Source organism: Lactuca sativa, chromosome 7, assembly GCF_002870075.4.
Source record: "Lactuca sativa cultivar Salinas chromosome 7, Lsat_Salinas_v11, whole genome shotgun sequence".
NCBI classification, from domain to species: Eukaryota; Viridiplantae; Streptophyta; class Magnoliopsida; order Asterales; family Asteraceae; genus Lactuca; species Lactuca sativa.
The window spans coordinates 81,958,080-81,982,791 of NC_056629.2; the positions used below are offsets into that span (position 1 = coordinate 81,958,080).

The 24,712-nt window shown below is 38.0% G+C and overlaps 1 protein-coding gene across 5 annotated transcripts; it reads left to right on the forward strand.

Moving 5' to 3' along the window:
• The first annotated feature begins 3,006 nt into the window (after nucleotides 1–3,006).
• LOC111913945 (F-box/kelch-repeat protein At3g06240) lies at nucleotides 3,007–5,834 on the forward strand. 5 transcript variants are annotated; one of them, XM_042896670.2, is made up of 5 exons: nucleotides 3,013–3,088; nucleotides 3,975–4,021; nucleotides 4,152–4,213; nucleotides 4,329–4,420; nucleotides 4,505–5,834. In XM_042896670.2, the coding sequence occupies exons 4-5, from the start codon at nucleotides 4,395–4,397 to the stop codon at nucleotides 5,697–5,699; spliced, it is 1,221 nt and encodes a 406-aa protein (XP_042752604.1). In that variant the 5' UTR covers nucleotides 3,013–3,088; nucleotides 3,975–4,021; nucleotides 4,152–4,213; nucleotides 4,329–4,394; the 3' UTR covers nucleotides 5,700–5,834. The 5 variants fall into 5 exon arrangements, with proteins under 5 accessions (XP_023765430.1, XP_042752602.1, XP_042752604.1 ...); XM_042896671.2 differs by having other exon boundaries at nucleotides 3,059–3,151; XM_023909662.3 differs by lacking the exon at nucleotides 4,152–4,213 and having other exon boundaries at nucleotides 3,007–3,088.
• Nucleotides 5,835–24,712: the final 18,878 nt, after the last annotated feature.

The following is a 24,712-nucleotide window of genomic DNA, read 5'->3' on the forward strand; positions in this document are numbered from 1 at the left end:
AAGTTATTTATTTATTAGGAAGGATAGTAGATAGTAGATACAAGTCTATTAAAAATAAAAACTTAATATAAAGATTTAAGCATCGAACATTTTATAAAGTAATATTTTTACGAAAATACAAAATACATAAGATAACACGCAGGCATTAGCTAGTCTCTCTTCCTAATAAAAACCTCTCTAAGGTGCCACATGTCCTTCTTTTACACCACCCTTCTGCCACGTGGCATTCTCTCCAGCATTATACTCTCTACTTTTCCCACCCACTAAATCAGTGCATGAATTGACATTCAATTCCTACATATAAGCATTTCAGTTTTCCTTATTTGAAGGATATTATCTTATATCCTAAAATACCTACAATCAAAACCATAAAATCAGCAATAGTTTTAGGTTAACTAATATTAATATTTCTGAAATCCCTACAAAAAAGGAACTCATAAGCTACCAAATTTATACTAAAATAATTATCTCATAGAAAACGTATCTACATTTAAATTTCCAATTACATCTATTGCTAGAATTTCAAATCATAAGATTACCTGCCGCAAGCCAATTTTAATTTATATTGATTATATGCAGAACCATTCAATCACTAAAGATACGATTACAATTTCGGATTTAAAGGCTAAATATTTGTATATTCAAATTAGTATATGATCAATTTCTTATTCCTTATTTCTCCATTCCTTATTATTACGTACTCTCATCATTTTATTGCACTTATAAAAAGCCTTTCCACAGTAACAATTTATAGAGCACCTCTGGATTCCTGATTCTTGAATTCTATAGAGCAACTCCGCATTCTACAACTTTTCATTCATAGAAGTTCAAACCATCAGGTTAGTTTATAATCATCTAAAAATTAATGATTTATCTATTGATTATATACGTGTTCTTAGGTATCTGTTATGACCCGAAAGTGTATTGTTATAAACATGTAACATTTATGACAAATGTGCTTTTACTTTCTTTCTTTTTCATTGTGTGTGTGTGTGTGTTTTTTTGTGTTCTTCTATTTCTCTTATCTTCTTTTTATGTATCTTCTGTTTCGAACTAATGTTCTGAAATTGTATTGAATGTGACTGACCAATCTGCCAAGTGCCAACATTATATTTGAAGACCAATATGCCAACATTCGAAGATATTATGGATGTTTGAATTTAAAAACATTGATATTAATGTATTTATCCTATTATTCTAAGCAAACATAATGGACAAAATAATATTTAAAAACCAATCATACCTGAAGGAATATTGCCATGATTCACAATAGAAAAAAAAGTAACGACAAATTATTGAAGACATCACAAGTTGGTGGCAGGTTGATCATGATATACCTAAAAAACATAGGAATATACTTAAATAAATTTAGAATCTTACATAAATAAACCAAATTTGTAAGATAAATATAATGCACTTAAACTAAAATGTCAAACTAAACACTACTGTGGATTTTTTTTTGTTGACTTATTCCATATTTTTTTATTCATCTGTTTTTTTACATTGTTATTTTATTAAAGTACATTGTTTTATATTGCCCTTTTAAACCAAGGGACAAAAAGGTCAAATTCCTATAAAAAAACAAAAGATAAAACACTCATTCGTATTTGTGAACTCCATTTGCTTCATACAAGTTCAACACATCACTTGGGTATGCTTAGTTATTGTATATGGAATGCTACTAAATTGTATAGTACTACATTAAAACAAATCTTATAAGAGATAAGAATAATTGCCAGATTTTGGAATAAAATATTAAATAGTTTTATTCCTCATCTCAGCCATTTAGAAATTATAAATACCAACATAATCCCAGGAAAAAATAATACTCATTCTTTTTCAACTCATCGAGCCTATACACATAGAAGAAATGTCTTTTTGCTTCACACAACCAAGATTCAATGCGTTAGTGTATTGTGTTTGGTTTATATTAACGTCATGTTTAATTTGTCTTATCAGTTTATATATTTATTTTAAAACAATAATATAAACTTACTAACATAACTTCTAACTTTGTAAATTAATAGGTTTTTTTTTTAATATTTGATTAGTCATTTACGATTTCAAATTATTAATAACGTTTTTATTAATAATTTAAATGTTTTATTTATTTAATTATAATTTAATGTGTCATTCAAAACTTAATAATATCATTTTATAATATATTATGGTCAATAGTTTTATAAGTCACTTTAATTTATATCTACCCTAATAAATAAGAATGATTTTGCCACATGTCTTTCTCTCATTCAATTTGTCACATGTCATTTTCTTATAATTTAGAAATATATTTATTTTCCACTTGTCATTTATTTCATTTTCCATTTCTAATATATTATTAATTAGTTTCCATAAATTAAACCTACCATAATGATATTAATTTCAAATTTTAAATTTTAAATTTAAATTTCAATTTCAATTTCAAATAAATTTACAGTTTAAACCTTTGTGTTTAACATTTTGTTATAATTAACATGTTTAGTATACGGGTCTGATAACTAAACAATAATTTTAATTTATTTATTTTGCATGTTTTTTTTTCTCATAGTTTTTATTTATTTCAAATTTCAAATTCAAATAAACTTTTCATTTAATCGTTTCTATTTAATATTTTGTTTTAATCAACCCGTATAATATACGGGTTTCACAACTAGGATCATTATACAAGATGAATATTTAATTAATTTATACTTAAAAAACGTCCTAAATATCCTCAAAGCATTTTAAATATTAATTATAACCGCACATTATAAAATTAAAGACAATATAAATATGTAAACTAATATTATTTTTATCCTTAATTATATATCAAACAAGAACATGGATGTCAAGACTAGAGAAAGATCATATTACTTACAAAACATATACTTTATCGAAAGATTAGTTTATTAATTTTCAATAAATAAGTTATAATTTAATCAAAATTATTTTTAAATTTCTCATCCGTGGTATCCATGGGTTATAACCTAGTATAATCTAACTTTCCTGACTACGTAATTCATCTCCTCGATAGTTCCAATTTTACCTATGGCGACGGCGGGCAATGGAAGGGCTCGCTGCAAAAGTGGCGGAGCCGGAGAAAAGCACGGTAAGAGGGCCTTCTGTCCAAGTTCGACACTGTTTCTCTCAGATCAATTATTAATTATTTCTGGTACTAGTTTTTTCTTTGTTTCATTGGACGATTGTTTGCATCTTTTTCAATTGAATAGGTTTTCTTCTTTGGCTGTAGAAACGCTCTGATTTGACCATATCATAGGTCATGCAAATTGCAATTAGGATTTAGTTTCGTTTTCGTTGATACCCGTGCTCTGCATCATTGAATTGCTTATCTCTTTTTACATCGTAGGCTTTTGACATGTTTTCTATTGATCGAATACTCCTTGCTGCATGTTTCAAGAAAGGCAGTCATGATAATCGAAATAAGAAATTGTGAAATTTTTATGTGATTGACTAGGACATGATCTCATGCATGTGTACAAGTTCATTAGTAGATAGCAATGATATGACAAGAATTGCGAGCAGTATTTGTGGGAGAGTAGAAATCTTATCATGGTGAAATGTCCATAGGCGCATATTTTTAAAGTTTTGTTAGTGTTGAGAGTGCTCAAAGCAAGGGAAGCATGTACTTTGGAAATATAGATCTTGCTTATTACTAATTAATTTGAGATTATAGTAGACATAGGTTGCTTTTTATGAGGTAAATACCTGAAAACCAAAAGGTTGCGAGTAATTCTCAAAAGAAATAAATCTGAAATATAATCATAGTTATGTGGTCAAACCATCACATAGACTATGCTAATAATCGATCTTAATCGATCATAAGAGGCAATGGGTCAATCTTGCTGTAGATGTTTCTGTCTGGTCTGGAACTCAAGATATTCATAAGAATAAATAGCGTTTGTATTACCTCACTTGAATAAGAATTTTTTGTTTATGTTGTACATGCCCCCTTACAAAAGCTCTTATGTGACCAGAGATAAATGAAGAACCGCAGAATGTTTCTCAGGAGGCTGGGCGACATGTAAGTTGTTTTGGTGATTTGAATGTACGCTTCCTGAATCATTTTAATTGTGTGCTTCATATTTTAATTGGTGATTTGGCAACAACTTGTTCAAAAAACCCTCTTATGCTAGTTTGTTAATTGTTTTAAGTCCATACTCGAGATCTATCTTGTTGAGAGTCATTACAACTAACTATCAAAAGTAGATAGAGGGTACGTTTTTCTTTACGATTTGATTAGTAATGTGTAATCCTATGTTGCTGTCTCAATGTTTTATCCTGATCAAAAAATTGTAATCTTGACGTACTTTTGATTTCCTGAACTGAAGAACTCAACTGGAGTATCTGATGAAGGTTGGAATTCTGCTACCACTGGGATATCAGAGCTTGAACAAATGTGGAAACGGAAAACCTTTACTAGGTTAGTCTTTAAGAGCAATCCTACATTGTTATTATTAACTCTTTGGTTGTGACTTTAATGATGTGTTATATACTGCTGCTGCAGATCGGAAATCCAACACCCACCAACACTGGAGAACCTCTTGGGCGATCTTTTATTAAACATATTCATTCGATTATTGGCAAAAGAGGTTGGTCAAATGAGGTGCGTCTCCAAATCATGGAATGCCCTCTTATCTCGATCCTCCTTTATAAAATCCCACCTCCATCATTCCATCAATAACAACGATCGAACTCTCTTGGTCTTCTACAACAACATATCTTCTTCTTGTAACCGTAAACCATTCACAACACACCCGTTTCGATCTCCTAAGCTCAAACTCACCAATCTCATCAAACTCCCCCTGGTTAATCCCAGATCCGTGTATTCTGCTAGCATCATCAAAGTTATTGGTTCTGTTCACGGCTTAATATGCTCTTCTTATGGCAATGTCATTCACATATGGAACCCTTCTCTCTCCATGGTTTCAACTCTCTCACCACATTCTAAGCCCCCTCGCTATAATTCTGAAATCCATTTCCGGTTTGGGTTTGATCTCAAAACTGAGGATTACAAAGTTGTCAAGCTTATAGGCCTCACCAGTACTTTACCATATCTCGTTAAAAAGTGGCTTCAAGTTGAAGTTTATAGCATGAGAAAAGGTTCATGGGAGTTCATTACTCAAAGGTTTCCATCTGATGTCACAAGAATTTTTGACATTGATTTCGTTTGTGCCGATGGGCATGATGGCCATCTTCACTGGCTAGGGAATTTTGCTGAGGGGGAGAAGAGAAAAGTGATAGTGGCATTTGATTTGGGTTCAGAGACATTCACTCAGATACCTCTTCCAGATTCGATACCAAGTAACAAACACCCGAATGCTTTAGGAGTTTTGGATGGAAAGATTTGTGTGATGTCAGAGGTGGTCACGGATGGTGTATGTGAGGTGTGGGTGATGGAGGAGTATGGGGTGGCTGAATCATGGGTCAAACGCCATGTCTTCTCAATGTTTCTTGGTGATGTGGTTTTTGGATCCACATCGCACAACGAGTTTCTTATTTTAGATGGTGATTTACGTATTCTTTTGTACAATCCAACTTCACGCAAGGCTAAAATCTTGGAAAATTTTTGTCGTGGAAAACCAATCAAAGGTAAAATTGTGGAGTATGTCGACAGTCTTGTTTGGGTAAGCACACCTGCCCAGTGTGAGATGGTGGATGGTGTAGGACAAAAAATTGGAATGGAACGATGTGAAGTATGATACAAAGTTTTTTTAATTAGGTTTATGTATAGTATTCATGTTTAGTGTACATCTACATTCTCTCTCGTCATTGTGGTTTAATTTGATTTTATAATGTAGACAGGTTTCACTACTAGAAAACACAGTATTTTTAGCGACGAAAAAAAATCCTTCGGAAACAACAACGGAATACTAACGGATTTCTAACGGACAAATTAGGATATTTCCGATGGTTTGGCAACATAATCAATTTTGTCGGTAATCCTTTACAATATACCGACGGTTTACTGACGAAAATCAATAAATTTGTAATTTTGTTGGTAATTCATCGGTAAAATTAACATTTTTTTTATTATTTATTGTTGCAAGGGTAATTTGGTAAAATCAACATGTAAAAGGGCTTAAGCGTGGTTGCACATCGATTTAACCTAAGCTAATTCAAAGTGGGGCTCTGTGAACGACAACCCTAGCCGTTATTCGTGTTTCACCTTCGCCGGAACCTAGGGCCCCGACGCCGTCGCTCACTCCTATCCGCCTCCTATTCGACGTTCCACTACACTAAAGACACGGTCTGCCGCCAACAATTGCTTCCGGTCCACCGACATTCACCTCCGACAACATTCAATCTTACCCTAACATCTATTGGTATTGTACCCTCTGTTCTCTCCTTCCGCCCTCTCCTTCCTCGTACACCGCCGCCAGTACAATCGGAGACGGTTGTTTAGTACCTTCCAGTGCTCAGCCTCCGCCTCCATAAAGTTGAAGAAGAAGAAAGTCATTGTTATCTCTAGTCCTACCGGCGTCGGAAAAATCTGCCTCTCATTAGAGCTTTCTAAAAAGCTTAATGGCGAGATAGTTAGCACAGACTCTGTCAAGGTATATGTAGAATTAGCTATATCTTTTTTTTGAAAGAGAATTAGCTATATCTTATTCCATGAAAGACTATAGTACTTCTTATTAAGCTTATTGGATTATTAGTGTGTGGATCCTTCTCAGTCGTTAATCCTTTGTATTTATTGAATTTCTTAAAGTAAAATGAGTATGTGATGAGAAAAATGGTAGAGAAAATGTTTTTTTTCAGTTGCGAAGTGATTTCAGAATTACAAATAAGGTTGAGCTTATGTTTTGTGAATAAATGATGAGATATACTTAACTTGATACTTTCTTCTTGATAACATGATCCAAGCTTAAATTGTAACACTCGGATCCTGCTATATGTTTTAAATCAAATTATTTATTTTTGCAAAGGGACTTGACGAGTTGGAGGCCCCAAACTCGTCGAGTAGGAATGAAATTTGGACACGAGACTTGAAGTCTACTCGACGAGTTGAGAGCCTCTACTCGATGAGTAGGGCTGCTAGAGTGAAACTATAATTTTCAGGGTTTTGCACCATATTTAAACACCTTAACCTCCAAAGGTTGGCCTCATTTGCAGCCTCTATCACCCTAAACCCTAGCCACGAAACCCTAATCCACTTTTGAGTGTTTTTGAGTCATTGTTGTGTGTTCTTTGTGAGCAAACTCATCAAGTCTAGGAGATGACTCAGCGTGTTGGCCATGGTTTTTGGGTTTTGAAGATTGAAGAACTCGACGAGTTCAAGGAAGAACTCGACGAGTTGTGAGTAAAATGTCCCGACTCTGTTATGAGGAGGAACTCGACGAGTTGGATCGAGATTTCCAGGGTTTTATGGATCATGGAACTCGACGAGTTGACGGACTAACTCGGCAAGTTGAGTCAACCAGGATGTTGACTTTGACCAGGATGTTAACTTTGACTTTGACCATTGACCAGAGTTGACCCTTAAAGGGGTTATGAGTATGAAAGTGTAATTAAAGAAGATTTTAATGTGTAGGAGTTTGAGAGTAGTTGATCCCAAAGTCGAGGAAAGTTTGGCTACTACACGACATTTGAGGTGAGTTACCTTCCAGTAGAAGTGGGTTAAAGGCACCGATGCCAGCCCAATAGTAAGAGTTATAGTAGAGATGATTGTCTTTGTGAATATTATCTGGTATGCCACTATCTGTTATGCTTTATGTGCTAGTATGCTATGATATTAGGTGATAGTGATAGGAGGGGTAGGATAGGCCACAATACCGGTCGAAAGGACCGAAGGGATATGCTAGCACTCTGGTAAGCTAGGCAGTATATGACTTATTTGTTTATGTACTAGGATGTTATATGGTAGAAGTAGGGGGTGAAATAGTCCCCGGTACCGGTCGAAAGGACCGAAGGGGTAGGCCAATACCCTGATATGCTAGGTTGGGTACCGGTCAAAAGGATTGGAGGGGTAGGCCAGCTCCCTGATATGCTAGGCCAGTTGTCGGTTGAAAGAGACTGAAGGGGTAGTTCGACACCCTGATATGCTAGGCAATTACCGGTTGAAAGAGACTGAAGGGTAGTCCAGTACCCGTACATGTTCGACAATATGTTTATTGTATGGTATATGGTATGATGGGGGAACTCACTACGCTTTGTGCTTACAATTTTCAACTTTTGTTTCAGTTCCTTCTTCTTCGAAGGGAAAGGAGCCGGCACGATAGCAACACATCGCACACAAGTTAGTATCAAAGCCTTGGTTTGAGGGATTCAGACACACTTTTGGGTGTGTCTGGACTCAAATCAAGGGTTTGAAAGATTTTTACAAGAAGATAGTTTTTCTAAAAAATTAAAATAAAGAATTTTGAGAAAGAACAAGGTGTGTGATGCGTGGAATCGGACGAGCTCAAGTAAGTTTTCCCCAAGATACCCATACATGTTTGTTATGATATATGATATGATTATGAGAACTGCATGGTAGATTAGGGCTGAGGATCTAGAAAGGATGCCTTATATGCCTGTTGTATGTGTATGAGAACTGCATGCTAGATTAGGGCTAAGGATCTAGGAAGATGCCTTATGTGCCTACTATATGTGCTTGCTGAATTACATGCTAGAACTAATTAGTCAGTGATATGATGGCTTGAATAGGATATGATTGGTTTGGTTACTCGATGCCCGAATGTTGCTTGCTTTGTGCTTTTAGGAGTTCTAGTTATCTTTAACTAATTAGTAAATGAATACGTTAAGTTACATATTGCAAGGACAAAATAATTTCAGAAGGTTAGGTCTAGCCCTATTTTGCAGCTCTTGTTTGAGTCCAACCGTTGTAGGGTAGGACCTCTCATTCGAAGAGTTATCTGGTCTTAGTGATATGTAACTGTATTCGCGAGCTAGTTAGATAAAGGTAGCAGGGATTTCTTATGCTGCTGATGGCGGAGAGTAGGTCGGAGAGTTACCCTAGGGTAAGCCTAGGATGAAATTAGTGCAGCGAGCAATACTAGTGAAAGGGACTTGGTAAGGTCAAGGCAATCCTTGAGAAAAGTATGGATAGATGTGGAAGGTAGTATGGGCCCATACTACTAAAAGCAGAGGATCTGTACTCGAGTCAAGGAGGGCTGAGATAGAACTAGGGAACTTGTAAAGTGTGTGAGACTTCTCGAGGTTATGTATGACCCTGAAGATTATGTTTTTTTTATTTCAAAATGGTGGTGACACGTCACGGAGAAGGATGTTCAGGGTCTGGGTCAGGTTCGGGTGTAGGTTCCGAGCCAGTTGATGATAGACTACGTGAGTTCATTATGTCTGAGATTATGAGAGGCATCCTTGAGGCGACCTCGGTGATTTTCGGGTCGATCAAGGAAGGGATCATTGAGATAATGGAGGATCGCTTTCGGGCATTCCGGAGTGACATGGCGTCCAGCTAGTAAGGGACACACACACTCTCTTTCAAGGATTTCAGGGGATGCGGTGCGGCAGACTTCCACAGGGTGAAGGACCCCATTATGGCCAGGAGATGGATTGTAGACATCGAGTTTGCACAGTTGATGAGCTTTTTCCCTAAGGGTTCAAAGGTCTGGTATGCTGCGGGATGTTTGAGAGAAAGAGCTAGAGACTGGTGGGAGGCAGTTAGTGAAACGTTGGGAGCCCTAGCTATTGAGGCTATGACTTGGTCAGACTTTGTGACCAGGTTTATGGTTGAGTTTGCGCCACTTGTGGAGATTCATCAGCTGGTCAGGGAGTTTCTTGATATAAGGTAGACGACTGAGTTAGTGGCGAAGATTACCGCCAAGTTCAGGGAGAGGGCCTTATTGGTGCCTCAGTATGTGGGTGATGAGGAGATGAGGAAGACCCGGTACTACGATATGTTGAGAGTTGACATCCAGAAACATGTTAGCTACTCGGCATGCCCGACTTTGGAGTACATGATAGCCAGGGCGAGAGAGCGGGAGATTGATATAGAGAATATCTGGAAGAGGAAGGCGGAGGCTGGGTAGGTGACTGGGGTTTCGGGGAAGAAACCCAAGGGATCCGACTCTAGGTCGAAGGGCCAGTAGGGCCGGAACCACTGTGGGAAATGCTGCAAGACACACGAGAGAATTTACAGATTAGGATCATCGGGCTGCTATAAGTGCGGCAAGCTTGGGCACTTTGGCAGGGATTGTACTACCCCTACCCCTACCTTATAGACATCAGACCTGATTTGCTTTCATTGCAATCAGAATGGCCATAAAAAGGCCAACTGCTCGAGATTGACATCAGGAGCGCCAGTGGCGACACCAACTCCAGCAACCCTACGGATCACGGATGGCCGACATGGCAAGTCAGATGCTCCAGTGGTGAGGAGCAGAGACTTCCAATTGACCGCCGAAGAGGCGCATGCCGCACCGGATGTGGTGACGGGTATGTTTTCTTCTCCCGAACTCTTATTACATTTCGGTCATGTTATTTATGTTCTATGTTTTATGTGTTTTGTTTAGGATCGTTCCATGTGAGTGGTATCCCAGTTTAGGTGTTATTCGATTCGGGGGCTACCCTATCATTTGTCTCTCTTGCACTTAGCAAGAGGTTTTCTGAGTCTTCGGGCATGTTGGGTTGTCCTTTAGAGGTCGAGATTGCTGACGGCTGATTTGTTCGGGTATCAGAGGTCTTCAGAGATTGCATCTTAAGATTGTACGATAATCGGTATCTTGTGGATTTGGTTCCCGTTCCTTTGAGGGGTAACAAGGTTATCATAGGCATGGATTGGTTGAGCCCTAATGGGGCGGTGATCGACTGTGTGCAACAGTTGGTACGTGTCAGGATCCTAAGTGGGGGAGAGCTGGTGATTTGGGCCGAGAGGCCGCATCATGGACCAACTTTGTGTTCGGCAGCGAGGGCTAGGCGCTACCTCCAGCAAGGTTGCACAGGGTATGTCACCTACGTTATGGATACTAGGAGGCAGGTAAGGCGACTGTGAGTGATGTGCCAGTGGTGCGAGAGTATCCAGACGTATTTCTAAAGGAGTTTTCGGGGATACCTCTGGAGAGACAGGTGGAGTTCAGAATCGACCTAGTCATTGGTGCGGCTCTGATAGCCAAGGCACCATATCGGTTGGCTCCTCCTGAGATGCAGGAGTTATCTACATAGTTGCATGAGCTTTTTGACAAAGGATTCCTTAGGCCGAGCAGTTCGCCTTGGGGAGCCCCGATCCTGTTTGTGAAGAAGAAGGACGGGTCGCATCGAATGTGTATAAATTACCGGGAGCTGAACAAGGTAATGGTGAAGAACTGTTACTCACTCTCGAGGATTGATGATCTCTTCGACCAGCTATAGGGGGTATCTTGGTTTTCCAAGATATATTTGCATTCAGGCTATCACCAGATGCGAGTCAGAGATGAGGATATACCGAAGACTGCTTTCTGGACTTACTATGGCCACTACGAGTTCGTGGTGATGCCCTTTGGGCTCACCAATGTCTCTGCCGCATTCATGGACCTCATGAACCGTGTGTGTAGACTGATGCTAGATCTGTCTGTAATAGTCTTTATTGATGACATCTTGGTTTACTCCAAGACGTAGGAGCATCACGAGGAGCACTTATGGGAGGTGTTGGATACCCTGAGGAGGGAGAGCTCGTACGCCAAGTTCTCCAAGTGTGAGTTATGGTTGCGCGAGGTGCAGTTTCTGGGGCACCTTGTCAACCCGAACGATATTTTGGTTGACCTGGCTAAAGTGGAGGTCGTGAAAAGATGGGAGGTTCCGAAGTCTCCATATGAGATTCAGAGTTTCCTCGGGTTAGTAGGTTATTACCGAAGATTCATAAAGGACTTGTCCAAGATAGAAGTACCCTTGACCCGACTGACAGAGAAGGCCATTGTATTTCGTTAGGGGCCTGAGCAGCAGACAATGTTTGAGACGTTGAGGCATAGATTGTGCGAGACGCCGATTTTAGCCCTGCCAAAGGGCATTGAGGATTTTGTAGTATACTGCGATGCGTCCATTTCGGGTTTGGGCGCAATTTTGATGCAGAGAGGGCACATCATCGCCTACGCCTCAAGTCAGCTGAAACCTCATGAGGCGAACTACCCGACGCACGATCTGGAGTTGGGGGCGGTTGTTTTCGCCCTCGAGAATTGGCGACACTACCTCTATGGTGTAACATCCCGATTTCCAAGAATGATATTTTAGGGATTTCATGCAAATAAAGAAGCCTAATCGATGAGTTGGAGGCCCCAACTCGTCGTGTAGAGATTAATCAGCCCGCGTGATTTATGAGGTCTACTCGATGAGCCAGAGGACCCCAACTCGACGAGTAGGAGCTGAATGAGGAAACCATAATTTCCAGGGTTTTGCACCCTATTTAAAGGGTCATTAACCACCCTCTGCCTCCCTTACCATCCCCCTTGAGCTCAGAAAACCCTAATCGCACATACTCTCCATTTTTGTGTGTTAAGAAGCTTGGAAGGTGGATCTTATAAAGAGAACTTGAAGTCTAAGGAACTTGAAGCAACGAGAAGCTTGTGGATATGATTTCTACTTCATCTTGGCATCATCTTGAAGGTAACAAGTCATTACCTTGAATCCTATCTAACTAGATCTCTTCATGCAAAGGTTTAAGGCCATTTTTAGCATATTTGTGGATCATTTTGGGTATTGGGTATGATCTAAATATGTAACTTCAGATCTGGACTCCTTTAAGTCCTTATAGTCATAAAGTTATCGAATTTAGCAAGCTTTGGCCCTTCTCTTTGGCTTAAACCTCTCCCTTAGCTTGGTTTTGGCATTTAAGACCTTGCATGTACGTAAAGTTTGCAACTTTACGTGGAAACCATGCTATAGGAGGTTAGATCTGTAATTTGGAGCTTTGGGGTAGCTTAAAAATGTCTGAATGAGAAATGGAGTGAAGAGAATCGACGAGTTGCATGGCCAACTCGACGAGTCGGATGAAGATTGCCTATATTGGTTCTGCATGGACTCGGAGAGTCAGTGAGATAACTCGATGAGTTAGTTAGGGTTTTTCCCGGCATTTGGACATCGCATGGACTCGACGAGTTGTCTGGAAACTCGGCCAATCAATTAGGATTTTCACGATTCTCGAGTTCTGGAAGAACTCGACGAGTCAAAGGGCTACACTCGACGAGCTGGGTCAACATGGACTGTTGACATTGACTTTGACCAATGGTTGACCATTTTGACTTCTAGGGGTATTTTAGTAATTTGGGAATTTATGGAAGTGGATCATTGGTGGATGTAAGTCTTTGAGTTGGAGTTGTATTTGAAGGAGTTTGAAATTATCATTCTGAGGTCTCGGTGAATAATGGGAAGCATCCGGGAGACAGTTCAATGTTTCAGGCAATTCAGTGATTCAGGCAGTTCAGTGTTTCAGGCAGGTCAGTATTTCGGGTAGTACTGGTATTTTTAGGATTTCATGTACGGACAAAGTAACTGATTGATTGGGAAGCGATAAGTCACTCGCAGTGGGATTAAATAATCTCAAAGTAGTTGATTTAACTCTGTTGCGCACCTCTCGTATGAGTCTAACCGTTACACGGATGAATCTTCTACTCGAAGGGTTATCTAATCATTTTGTAAGGTGTAAGAGTTTTGTAGCCGATTATGGACAATTACTTGTTCCCTTTTCAGCAGCAGCATGATGGGTGACAGTTCGGTCTGAGGGGTTTAATAGGGAGCCAGACCACCGAGACCTTAGGGCTCGAATTTCAAGGAATGTAGGATTGGTTTTACTTGAGAGATCAAGGAGTCATTCTTCACCAAGTTTGAAGAATTACTCTAAGGATGGTTTTTGTAGACCGGGATAGGCCGATAGATGAACATAGTAGAAGGGTGGTGATTTTTCTGCTAGCAGTTGAGGGATCGACGAAGAGTTGTTTCAAGTTGTTTCAGCATGGGCGAGCCGTCGGGAAGCCGGGTTACGATAAGTTATAGGTAATATAAGGTAGAAGTAGCTTACAAGGGTTGAAGGTTTGGGTGATATATCCGGGATAGAAGTTTTAGTTGCCTTGGGAAGGCCATTGATCGCACGGAGTGATGGTTGTACCCTCAGGATGGCAGGTGTCAGTTTACGTAAGAAATGCCAGTTGGTTCATGGCAAATCGAGGGGGCCGCGAGCATATCACATGATTCATTTTTGGGATAGGTGATTACGGTAGACTTCGAGGATGGAGTCTAAAATAAGTAGGGGAAATTGTAACGCCCAGTTCCTTGTAGGTATTTTAAATAAAAATTCTCATTTTTGCAAAGGGAATCGACGAGTTGGAGGCCTCAAACTCATCGAGTAGAAATGGGAATATGGATGCGGGTTAAGAAACCCACTAGACGAGTTGGGGAGCCCCGACTCGACGAGTAGGACTGCTAGAGTGAAACTATAATTTTCAGGGTTTGCACCCTATTTAAGGACATTAACAGCTCATTGTGGCCTCCCTCATCGCCTCCTTCAGTCCATCAAACCCTAATTCGTGATCTAGAGCCTTTTGAGTGTGTATGGGTGAAAATAGAGTGATTCTTTGGTATTTCCTTGAAGGAGGGGATGCTTGAAGTGCTTGGTTGAATAAGGAAGCTTTGGATCCAGAAATTTCGTTGTCAAAGCAAACCTTATTGAGGTATAAACTCTATACCTTGACTATTCATTCACTAGATCTCTTCTTGGGTAGTTTAGGGCTCTAAGGAGCATATTTTGGAACCTTTCATGGATGCAAGCATGTTTGGGGTAATAACTTCAGATCCAGATCCTTTGAGGGACTCCATGGCATAAAGGTGTCAATTTTATGGCCATGGGAGTCCCATGCATCATATTAACTGCTTTTTAGGGCTTTTTGAGCTAAATAACCAAAGCATGCACGTAAAGTAAGAAACTTTACGTGATATATCTATCCTAGGGAACCAGATCTACGTTTTGGATGCATTAAGCCCGACTAAAATCGACTGTATCGATTTGGACTATGGGGGACTCGATGAGTTGTTCATACGACTCGACGAGTTGGGTCGTGGTCCCCCAACCTTTTCTGTTACTGAGTAAACTTGTTGAGTTTAGGAGATGACTCAGCGAGTTGGACATGCTTGGGCTTGAAGATTAAGGAGAACTTGACGAGTTCAAGGAGGAACTCGGCAGTTAGGAGCAAATGTCCCGAATCTGTATGATGGAGAACTCGACAAGTTCAAGGAGGAACTCAGCGGGTTATGAATAAAAGGTACCGACTTCGTTATAAGGAAGAACTCGACGAGTAGGATCGGGGGTTTCAGGGTTTTACGGATCTTGGAACTCGACGAGTTCATGAAATCACTCAACGAGTAGGATCGAGATTTCAGGGTTTTATGGATTATGGGACTCGACGAGTTGATGGACCAGCTTAGCGAGTTGAGCCAACCAGGATGTTGACATTGACTTTGGCTATTGATCACAGTTGACCATTATAGGGGTTATGAGTATGAAAGAGTAATTGAAGGAGATTGTTATGTGTAGGCGTTTGAGAGGAGTTGATCCCAGAGCAGAGGACAGTTCAATTGTTACGTGACATTTTAGGTGACTTACCTTCCAGTAGGAGTGGGTCGAAGGCACCAATGCCGACCCACTAGTAAGAGCTATAGTAGAGATGATTGTCTTTGTGATAATTATCTGGTATGTTGCTATCTGTTATGCTTATGTGCTAGTATGCTATGATGTAATGTGATAGTGGTAGGAGGGGTAAGATAGACCCTAGTACCGGTCAATAGGGCCGAAGGGGTATGCCAACACCCATATAAGCTAAGCAGTATATGACTTATATGTTTCTGCACTAGGATGCTACGTGGTAGAAGTTGGGGTGAAATAGTCCCCGATATTGGTCGAAAGGATCGAAGGGGTAGGCCAACACCCTGATATGCCAGACGAGGTACCAGTCGACATTACTGAAGGGGTAGGCCAACACCCTGATATGCTAGGTAAGTGCTGGTCGAAAGGACCGAAGAAGTAGGCCAGCACCCTGATATGCTAGGCAAGTTACCGGTTGAAAGAGATTGAAACGGTAGTTAGTACTTGGATATGTTAGACAATATGTGCTATGTATGGTATGTGGTATGATGGGGGAACTCACTAAGCTTCATGCTTACGGTTTTCAGTTTTGGTTTCAAGTACTTCGTTTTCAAAGGAAAGGAGCCGGCTTGATCGCAGCGCATCACACTATCATTTTCTGCATATGAGATCTTTGGGATTATACTTTGATAATGTTTCATTATGACATGTTTTGATTATCAACATATTGGGTTTTTTATGGGATGACACGATGGATGATTTTATACTATTAGTTTTATAATAACGTAATTAAAAATGAAATTTTTTGTCTTGAATTTTGGGATGTTACAGAAACCCTAATTTTCAGGGTTTTTCTCCCTATTTAAACACCTTAACCTTCAAAGGTTGGCCTCATTTGCAGCCTCCATCAGCCCAAACCCTAGCCATTAAACCATAATATACGTTTAAGTGTTTTTGAGCCATTGTTGTGTGTTCTTTATGATTTTGAAGTTGAAGAAGGAAAGAGAAGTTTGGGTATTCAAGAGGAAGATAGTAGATTCAGAGTTTGAGCTGCATTTCTGACCTATTTGAGGTATAAAGTTGATACCTTGGCTTTCAATTGCTTAGATCTTCATTTAGGGTTTTATTTTGTCACTTTTGGGCCATATTGAAGTCATTTTCGAGATTTGAGTGTATCATGAAGTTGTGACTTCATATCTAGGCACTCATGAGCTTATGAGGCTTAAAGTTGCCAGCTTTATCAAGCCTTGGCCCTTCCCCATGCCCTAGATCTCTTATATGGCTTAGTTTTGGTGTTTTAGCTTCATAACACCATGAATGAACGTAAAGTTAGCAACTTTATGTGGTAACTTAGTCCTAGGGGACAAGATCTATGGTTTGGAAGCATTGAACTCGATTGGAAGTGACTGAATGGATTTAGACCAAGGGGGACTCGATGAGTTGTTCATCCAACTCGGCAAGTTGGGTCGTGGTCCCCCAACCTTTTCTGTTACTGAGCAAACTCACCGAGTCTAGGAGATGACTCAGCAATTTGGCCATGGTTTTTGGGTTTTGAAGATTGAAGAACTCGATGAGTTCAAGGAGGAACTCGGCGAGTTGTCAGTGAAATGTCCCGACTCTGTTTTGAGTAGGGATGTCAATGGGGCAAAATCATGTTATTGTTTATATATATATATATATATATATATATATATATATATGTGTGTGTGTGTGTGTGTGTGTAATTCATTAACGGGGTCCCAAAGGGGGTTTCAGGATGAGATTGGCTACCTCGCCCCCGAAATTAAAACGGGGGTTAACCTTGCCCCCGCCTCCGATTTTTTTAAAAAAATCCCCCAAACGGGACGAGGCCCCCACTAGAACGGGGTCCCACAGGACTTTTTGACATCTCTAGTTATGAGGAGGAACTCGACGAGATCATGAAAGAACTCGAAGAGTTGAATCGAGATTTCTAGGGTTTTACGGATCATGGAACTCGACGAGTTGACGGACCAACTCGGCAAGTTGACTTTGATCTGGATGTTGACTTTGACTTTGACCATTGACCAGATTTGACCCTTAAAGGGGTTATGAGTATGAAAGTGTAAGTAAAGGGGATTTTTATGTGTATGAGTTTGAGAGTAGTTGATCCCAGAGACGAGGACAGTTCAGCTACTTCACGACATTTATGGTGAGTTACCTTGCAGTAGAAGTGGGTCAAAGGCACCAATGCCGACCCACTAGTAAGAGTTATAGTAGAGATGATTGTATTTGTGATAATTATCTGGTATACCACTATCTGTTATGCTTTATGTGCTAGTATGCTATGATATTATGTGATAGTGGTAGGAGGGGTAGGATAGGCCCCAGTATCGGTCGAAAGGACCGAAGGGGTATGCCAGCACCCTGGTAAGCTAGGCAGTATATGACTTATGTGTTTATATACTTAGATGTTATATGGTAGAAGTAGGAGGTGAAATAGTCCCTGGTACCGGTCGATAGGACTGAAGGGGTAGGCCTACAACCTAATATGCTAGGTGAGGTACCAGTCGAAAGGACCGAAGGGGTAGGTCAGCAGCCTGATATGCTAGGCAAGTTACCGGTTGAAAGAGACCGAAGGGGTAGGCCAGCACCCTGATATGCTAGGCAGTTACCGGTGGAAAGAGACCGAAGGGGTAGTCTTGTACCCGGACACGTTAGATAATATATTTATTGTATAGTATGTGGTATGATGGGGAAACTCGCTAAGCTTTATGCTTACAGTTTTCAGTTTTTGTTTCAGGTCCTTCTTCTTCGAAGGGAAAGGAGCCGACACAATAGCATCGCATCGCACACACGATTTTCCGCACATGAGATTCTGGGGATTTGTACTCTGACATTATTTTCCTAGTATATGTTTTTTGAGATGGTTGACTTATGGTTTTCATGATATGGGATAACATTGATGGCATTTTCAGTAATCTGATTTATGAATCTTTAAATTAAAAATGAAATTTTTGTTCTTGAAATTTGGGATGTTACATAAATTGGTGTTCATTTATTGTCGAATTGAGTATGAGGGCAGTGAAATCTACAATCAATTGGTTAATTTGAAATCACATGTGATGGTCTATTGTTATTGCTCGTGATAGGTTTACCAAGGTCTTGATGTTGGATTTGAAAAACTAAATGAAAGACAAATAACTTAGAGTTAAAAAACATTCACAACCCTTATATTCAAATGCATACTTCTGGCATCATAGTTTTCTTGTGTATTAACACTTTCATACTTTACAAACCAGTATATGGTATGAATCATGTTTTCATACAAAATTTATCATCAGTGCTTGGATGCAAGTAAACAAATAAATTTTGAAAAGTTCTTGGGTTATATCGTTGAAATGTTATGTATAATATAAAGCAAACTTTTTTTTTGCTGGAACTGCCACATCACTTAATTGGCATATTACACCCTACTGAAGGTATTTAGCCTTTAAATCATGTAAATCATTGTTTCAAACTTTCAGTCTATAAATTCTACTTTTACCCATTTACTTTAAATCTTGTAAATCCTGTAAACCAAAGGCCCTCATTATACTTTTAGCAAAAAGAGGTCTTGTTTGTTAACTTAATGATTTTTGTCCCAGGTAGAGATAAATTTGAGCTTGAAGCTACAAAGTCAGAAATTCAAAAGTGGCATTCTACATTTCAGAATGAATCTTTCATTGCAACAGGTTAGATTATGTAACATATATCGTTAGCATCTTATAAAAAATAAATTATGGTTATTGATGATATTTAACTAATTGTTGTATGCAAAACCTAAAAATGCTATCAGTTATCTCTATAATTTAAAATCTTCTTAGAGGTTAATTAATAACATCTTTGTGTCAACAACTTAACTAATGAACTAACTAACCATGTGCTAACCCCCACTTAAATATACATACTCCAAAAAACGAAAAAAACAAAGGGAAACAAATTAGAAAACATTTGAGTAGAGGGCATTTTGGGAAGTTTGCATGATTTTGGCTACAGGTCTGTTACATAATGTGGGGAGCTATTTGTTGGAAGCATCGTTTCACTAATTGGCGAATTTCCACCCGAGAGAGGCTAGGCTCTCAATCCTCTAACATTATCCTTATGTTTCCTTTGTTTATCGTGTTCATTTTGGTTCTTTGAAAGTTGAATCATTAGAATCATTTGAGAAATTTTGTTTGCATCAATACAGTGAAGTTTTAGAGTTCTATTGGTTTTATTTTTCATTTGGTTGTTAAAGTGTTGCACCATGGTTTTTGAAATCTAATTCATCTTTTTTTTACTGTATAGTTGTTCAACCAGTAAAAGGAAAGTTGCATTTATTGTAACTATTGCAAAGCGGGAACACAAGAGATGAGATTTAAATGTATTTTTTCTATTTGTTTCATATGCTTCTAGTTGTTTACTTTTTCATTTTTGAAATTATAATTTAAAATTGTTGTTCATAACGGAAATGTTCAGTCTGCAGTTCGGAATTTAAATATTTTTTTCTCTTCTAATTTTTATAGTTAAATCAACTGATTCTGACTTTTAAAAGTCACATTTGAAAAATAATTAACTACATTAATATGTTTAAACTATATGAGTAAATTTTTAAATAATAATAAGGTGTGATTTTTATTGGTTTTGTGAAAAAAATTGTTGGGAAGGCTATTACTTGATCAAGCAATTTACTAAGAATTTACATGTTTAATCGTATATGGAGTAGACCCTAGGTGATATAAACATATAAGTTATAAACATTTTTTATATACTCATAAAAAATAAACAATTTAAGATATTTGAATATAATACGTACTTAGAAAGCTGCACTTAGAAAGGAATATAATTAAGGACAAATAGTAGTTCAATTCTAATACTTTTGTCATTAAATTACTCAAGTTGTAGGTGTTATTTTACTATGTTCATGTTTATTACTGATGTAACTCACATCATTTTTAACACATGGAAACAAGTGGAAATTAGTTTGTTTGTTGGATGTGAATTACCTAAGCAGTAACTCATGTATAGCCTTTTTCAAACTAGTGAAAATTGTTTTGTTTTGTAGAGCAAATCAAAACATAGAAAAGAAGGTTGGAAGATAACAAAGTGATTGCCTCTCTCCAACAAGAAGAGCTATGATGACATCTTTGTTAAATAGGTGACAATTACTCATTATATTATAGTTTTCTTGTAAATCATTGTTTCATAGTTTTGGATTTAAGTTTTTATGTATTTATTTATTTATTTATTTATGGTTTTAATGTATGTCGAATATTAGAATTTTTTTATTTTTATACTTGTCGGTTTTAATGTATAGATTTTTTTATTTTATTTTTGTGTCAGTTATAAAATAAAGATTTGATGTATGTTTTAAGATTTTTTTTTTTGTTTTGAATATGTAATTATTTTTAATTTTTTTCATGAATTTATAAAAAATACTTTTGTAATGCCAAATCCGTCGCTAATCTGTCACAGGCAATCTATCGGTAATCTGTTAGTGAATTGTTTTTATACTCTGTCGGTAATCCGTTAGCAGTTATTCCGTTGGTAATCTATTGCAAAAGCATTCTGTAGGTAATCCGTTGCAAAAATATTTCCGTCGGTGATCGGTTACTAATTACCGACGGAGAAATATGTTGCTAAAATTTGTTGTAGCCTGTCGGAAATCCGTTACAAATAATTAGCGACAAGAATATACTGACGCCTTTGCGTCTGTTGCAATTCCGTCGGTAAAGCCTGTTATCGACGGATTACTAACTCCGTCGGTAATGCTCTTTTTTGTTGTAGTGTTAGTACAACACACAAGATAAAAACTACCAATTTCACAAAATATAGAACGAAAAAAAAATATGAGCTGAACCTCTTCAAATGGAACACAACCCCAGAAAATAAAACCCACAAAGCTTTAGCGTTTTTAAAAGATACGATTTTCATCATAAGCCAAATCAATATCTATACATTACTCTTCTAAAAAAATAGGAAATTTTCTTTCACTAGACTTGAAATTAAAAATAAGAAGACTCCTTGAATAGAAAAAAAATGCTAAAAGACATTGAATGCTAAATTAAAATTGGCAAATGATGCAGCAGCTCACCGAATGGCAGATGCTACCCAAGCAAGGCTGTCAACATACTCCACAATTTTACTCACATTGTATTCCTCATTAAAAGATTCCTTCAAGACATTATCCTCGTGTGCAGCTGGATTGTACAAAAGAAAATGACCGCTGTCATTTACAATACAAATCTCATTGTGTGATGTATATCCAAAAAAGAAGCTACTGATACACTGTGAGGAGACATTATTGCGCTTCACCCATGATTCAGCCACCCCATACTCATCCATCACCCACACATCTATGCTACGCCCACCCTTGACCCATAACATCACACAAATCTTTCCAGCCCAAACTCCCAAAAGTTTTGATCGGTTGTTATCTGATGATAGAGAATCCGGAAGAGGTATCTCACGGAATGTCTCTAAACCCAAATCAAAAGCCACTATCGTGTATACATTCCCCTCGTCACAATAACCAAGCCAATGAAGATGGCCATCATGCCCATCCACACAAAGGTAATCAGGTTCAAAAATCTTTGTGACGTGAGATGGAAACCTTTGAGTAGTGAGCTTCCATGAACCCTTTCTCATGCTATAAACCTCAACTTGTAGCATCTCTTTAACAACATATGATATAGTACACAATCTTGAAGGTGGTCCGATAAGGCCTTAAAGCTTAACAACTTTGTAATCCTCAGTTTTGGGATCATACCCGAACCGAAAATAGATGGTGTTACCGCTGCAGGAGGGGGTAGAATATGGTGGGAGAGTTGACACAGCAGAGAGAGAAGGGTTCCAAATGTGGATGACATCATCACTATAACAAGAGCATATTAATCCGTGAACAGAACCTATAACTTTAATCATGCTGGTAGTCTGTTCAGCTTTGGGATTGACCGGTGGGAATTTGATGAAATCTGTGGGTATGTGATGGGGAGCTTGACATGGGTGTGCTGTGAACGGTTTAGGGTCAAAATATGTCTTTTTGTAGAAGACCAGGAGAACTCGATCGTTGTTATTGATGGAACTTTTGAGATGGGATTTTATAAGGGAGGGTTGAGATAAGAAGGCATTCCAAGATTTGGAAACGCACCTCATTTTAGCAAGTTCTTTGGCCAATAAGCGGATGAATATGTTTGATAAAAGATCATCCGGGAGGTTCTCCATGGTTGTTGGGTGTTGGATTTCAGACCTGAAGCAGCAATATATAACACATCAGTAGAGTCACCAACGAGAGCGTAAATAATAAAAGTGTAGCATTGTACTTATAGAAAGACCAACCTAGTAATTCTTTTCTTTTCTAGTATTTGTTCAAGCTCTGATATCAACGTAATAGCACAATTCCCACCTTCTTCTGATAACCCAGTTGAATTCTTATGTTCAAGAAAACAAAAGTGCATCAATGTTTACAGTGATTTCAGAAAAAAATGGATGGATAAAGAACCAACACAGCGACATTACTAATAAATTTATGAAGAGAAAATTACTACAACCAACTTCAATTTATACCAAACCCCCTTCATCTACTTTTAAAATTTAATGCTAGGGACTCTCGGGTATGGACTTGAAAGTATATTTTTTTTTTTATTAAGGGTTTAGGTCATTTTTGGTCACTTAACTTTTGGTTTTGTGCTCATTTGGTCACTTAACTATTTTTAAGTTTTAAAAGGTCATCAAAATTTTGACTTTGTGCTCATTTAGTCACTTAACTTTTAGATTTGTACTCATTTAGTCACTAAACTTTTTAAAAAAAATTTAAAAGCTTAGAGACTAAATGAGCACAATTTTAAAAGTTAGGTGACTAAATGTGACCAAAACAAAAGTTAAATGACTAAATGAGCACAAAGCCAAAAGTTTGATGACCTTTTAAAACTTAAGAAGAGTTAAGTGACCAAATAAGCACAAAACCAAAAGTTAAGTGACCAAAAATGACTTAAACCCTTTTATTAACAGAGGAGAATTTTTAAATAAGTTGTTTCCAACAATGTAATAGATTCTTAGCTTAAGAGGTAGATGTGAAGAGAGTAGATATGTGAACTCAGGAAAACCAAGATAGCCCGGTAAATAGTTCATGAAATTTCATCCTATGTACATATCCAAAACAACATTGCAAAGCTAAGGATGCGTTTAGTTGCGTAAAAAATGAGTCGTTTTCCGAAAAAAATTTCCTAGAAAAATGAATTTTGAAACGCATTTAGTTCGTTAATTTTTCTAAATTTTTTATTGAAAATGAAAATTTTTCGTTTTCTAAAATTACAAAGAAATTGAAATTTTTTGGAAAACCGATAACAATTGTTTTCCACATTTTTCTAATTCCAAATTTTTTGTAAAATATCTACACACACCCACACCCACTCCCACCACATCCACATCCACCTCTACCTGCCCCCACCTTAAAACCCCCGACCTACCATCACCATCACCATCACCACCACCACCGTCGCTGCCATCACCACCACTGCAACAATTGCCGCCGCCAACACCACCGCCTGTCATCACCACCACTGACGCCACCCCGTTGCAACCACCACCACCGTCTCCATCATCGACACCACCACTGCCCCTACCACCGCCACCGCCCCCACGCTACCATTGTTACCATTTTCTAAAAATGAAAACCAATAGAAAAATACACATCTAAACATGTTTTTTTAAATTTCTAAAACTGAAAGTGAAAAATGAATAAGTTTTAACTAAATGCGTATTCTAAATTTTCCAATGAAAACAGAAAAGGAAAACTGAAAAAGAGAAAACGAAAAACGGAAAATGAAAACTGTTTTGCTGTAACTAAACGCAACCTAAGTACTTCATAAACTCCACCAGTATTGTCAATATTTATCAGTTTATGGGCAGTTCCAATAATAGAAACACTTGCAACTCCCAAGAGATAATAGATTACATTTTTTTCATGACTTTTGAGTAAAGGGCATCTGAGTTCAACTCATAAGATGATGCCACTCGATATTAGAAACAATATATAGAAATCAAGATCAAACTAGCAACACAAGTTGAAGAAATATCATAAAAATGGAAAAAACAAATACTATCATTATGCCCTCTTACTAAAATTAGCAAAACTCAAGAGACAACTTACAATTATTTGTCCAGCCTCCTGCGAAACATTATGGGGTTCTTCATGAAAATCTGGTCACATAAGAGTTTTTGTAAGTG

Coding starts and splice junctions, on each gene's coding strand:
- LOC111913945 (XM_042896668.2), top strand. CDS start 3,028: ATGGCGACGGCGGGCAATGGAAGGGCTCGCTGCAAAAGTGGCGGAGCC. Junction 4,022..4,328: donor CTCAGGAGGCTGGGCGACAT/GTAAGTTGTTTT, acceptor CCTGAACTGAAG/AACTCAACTGGAGTATCTGA. Junction 4,421..4,504: donor AAACGGAAAACCTTTACTAG/GTTAGTCTTTAA, acceptor CTGCTGCTGCAG/ATCGGAAATCCAACACCCAC.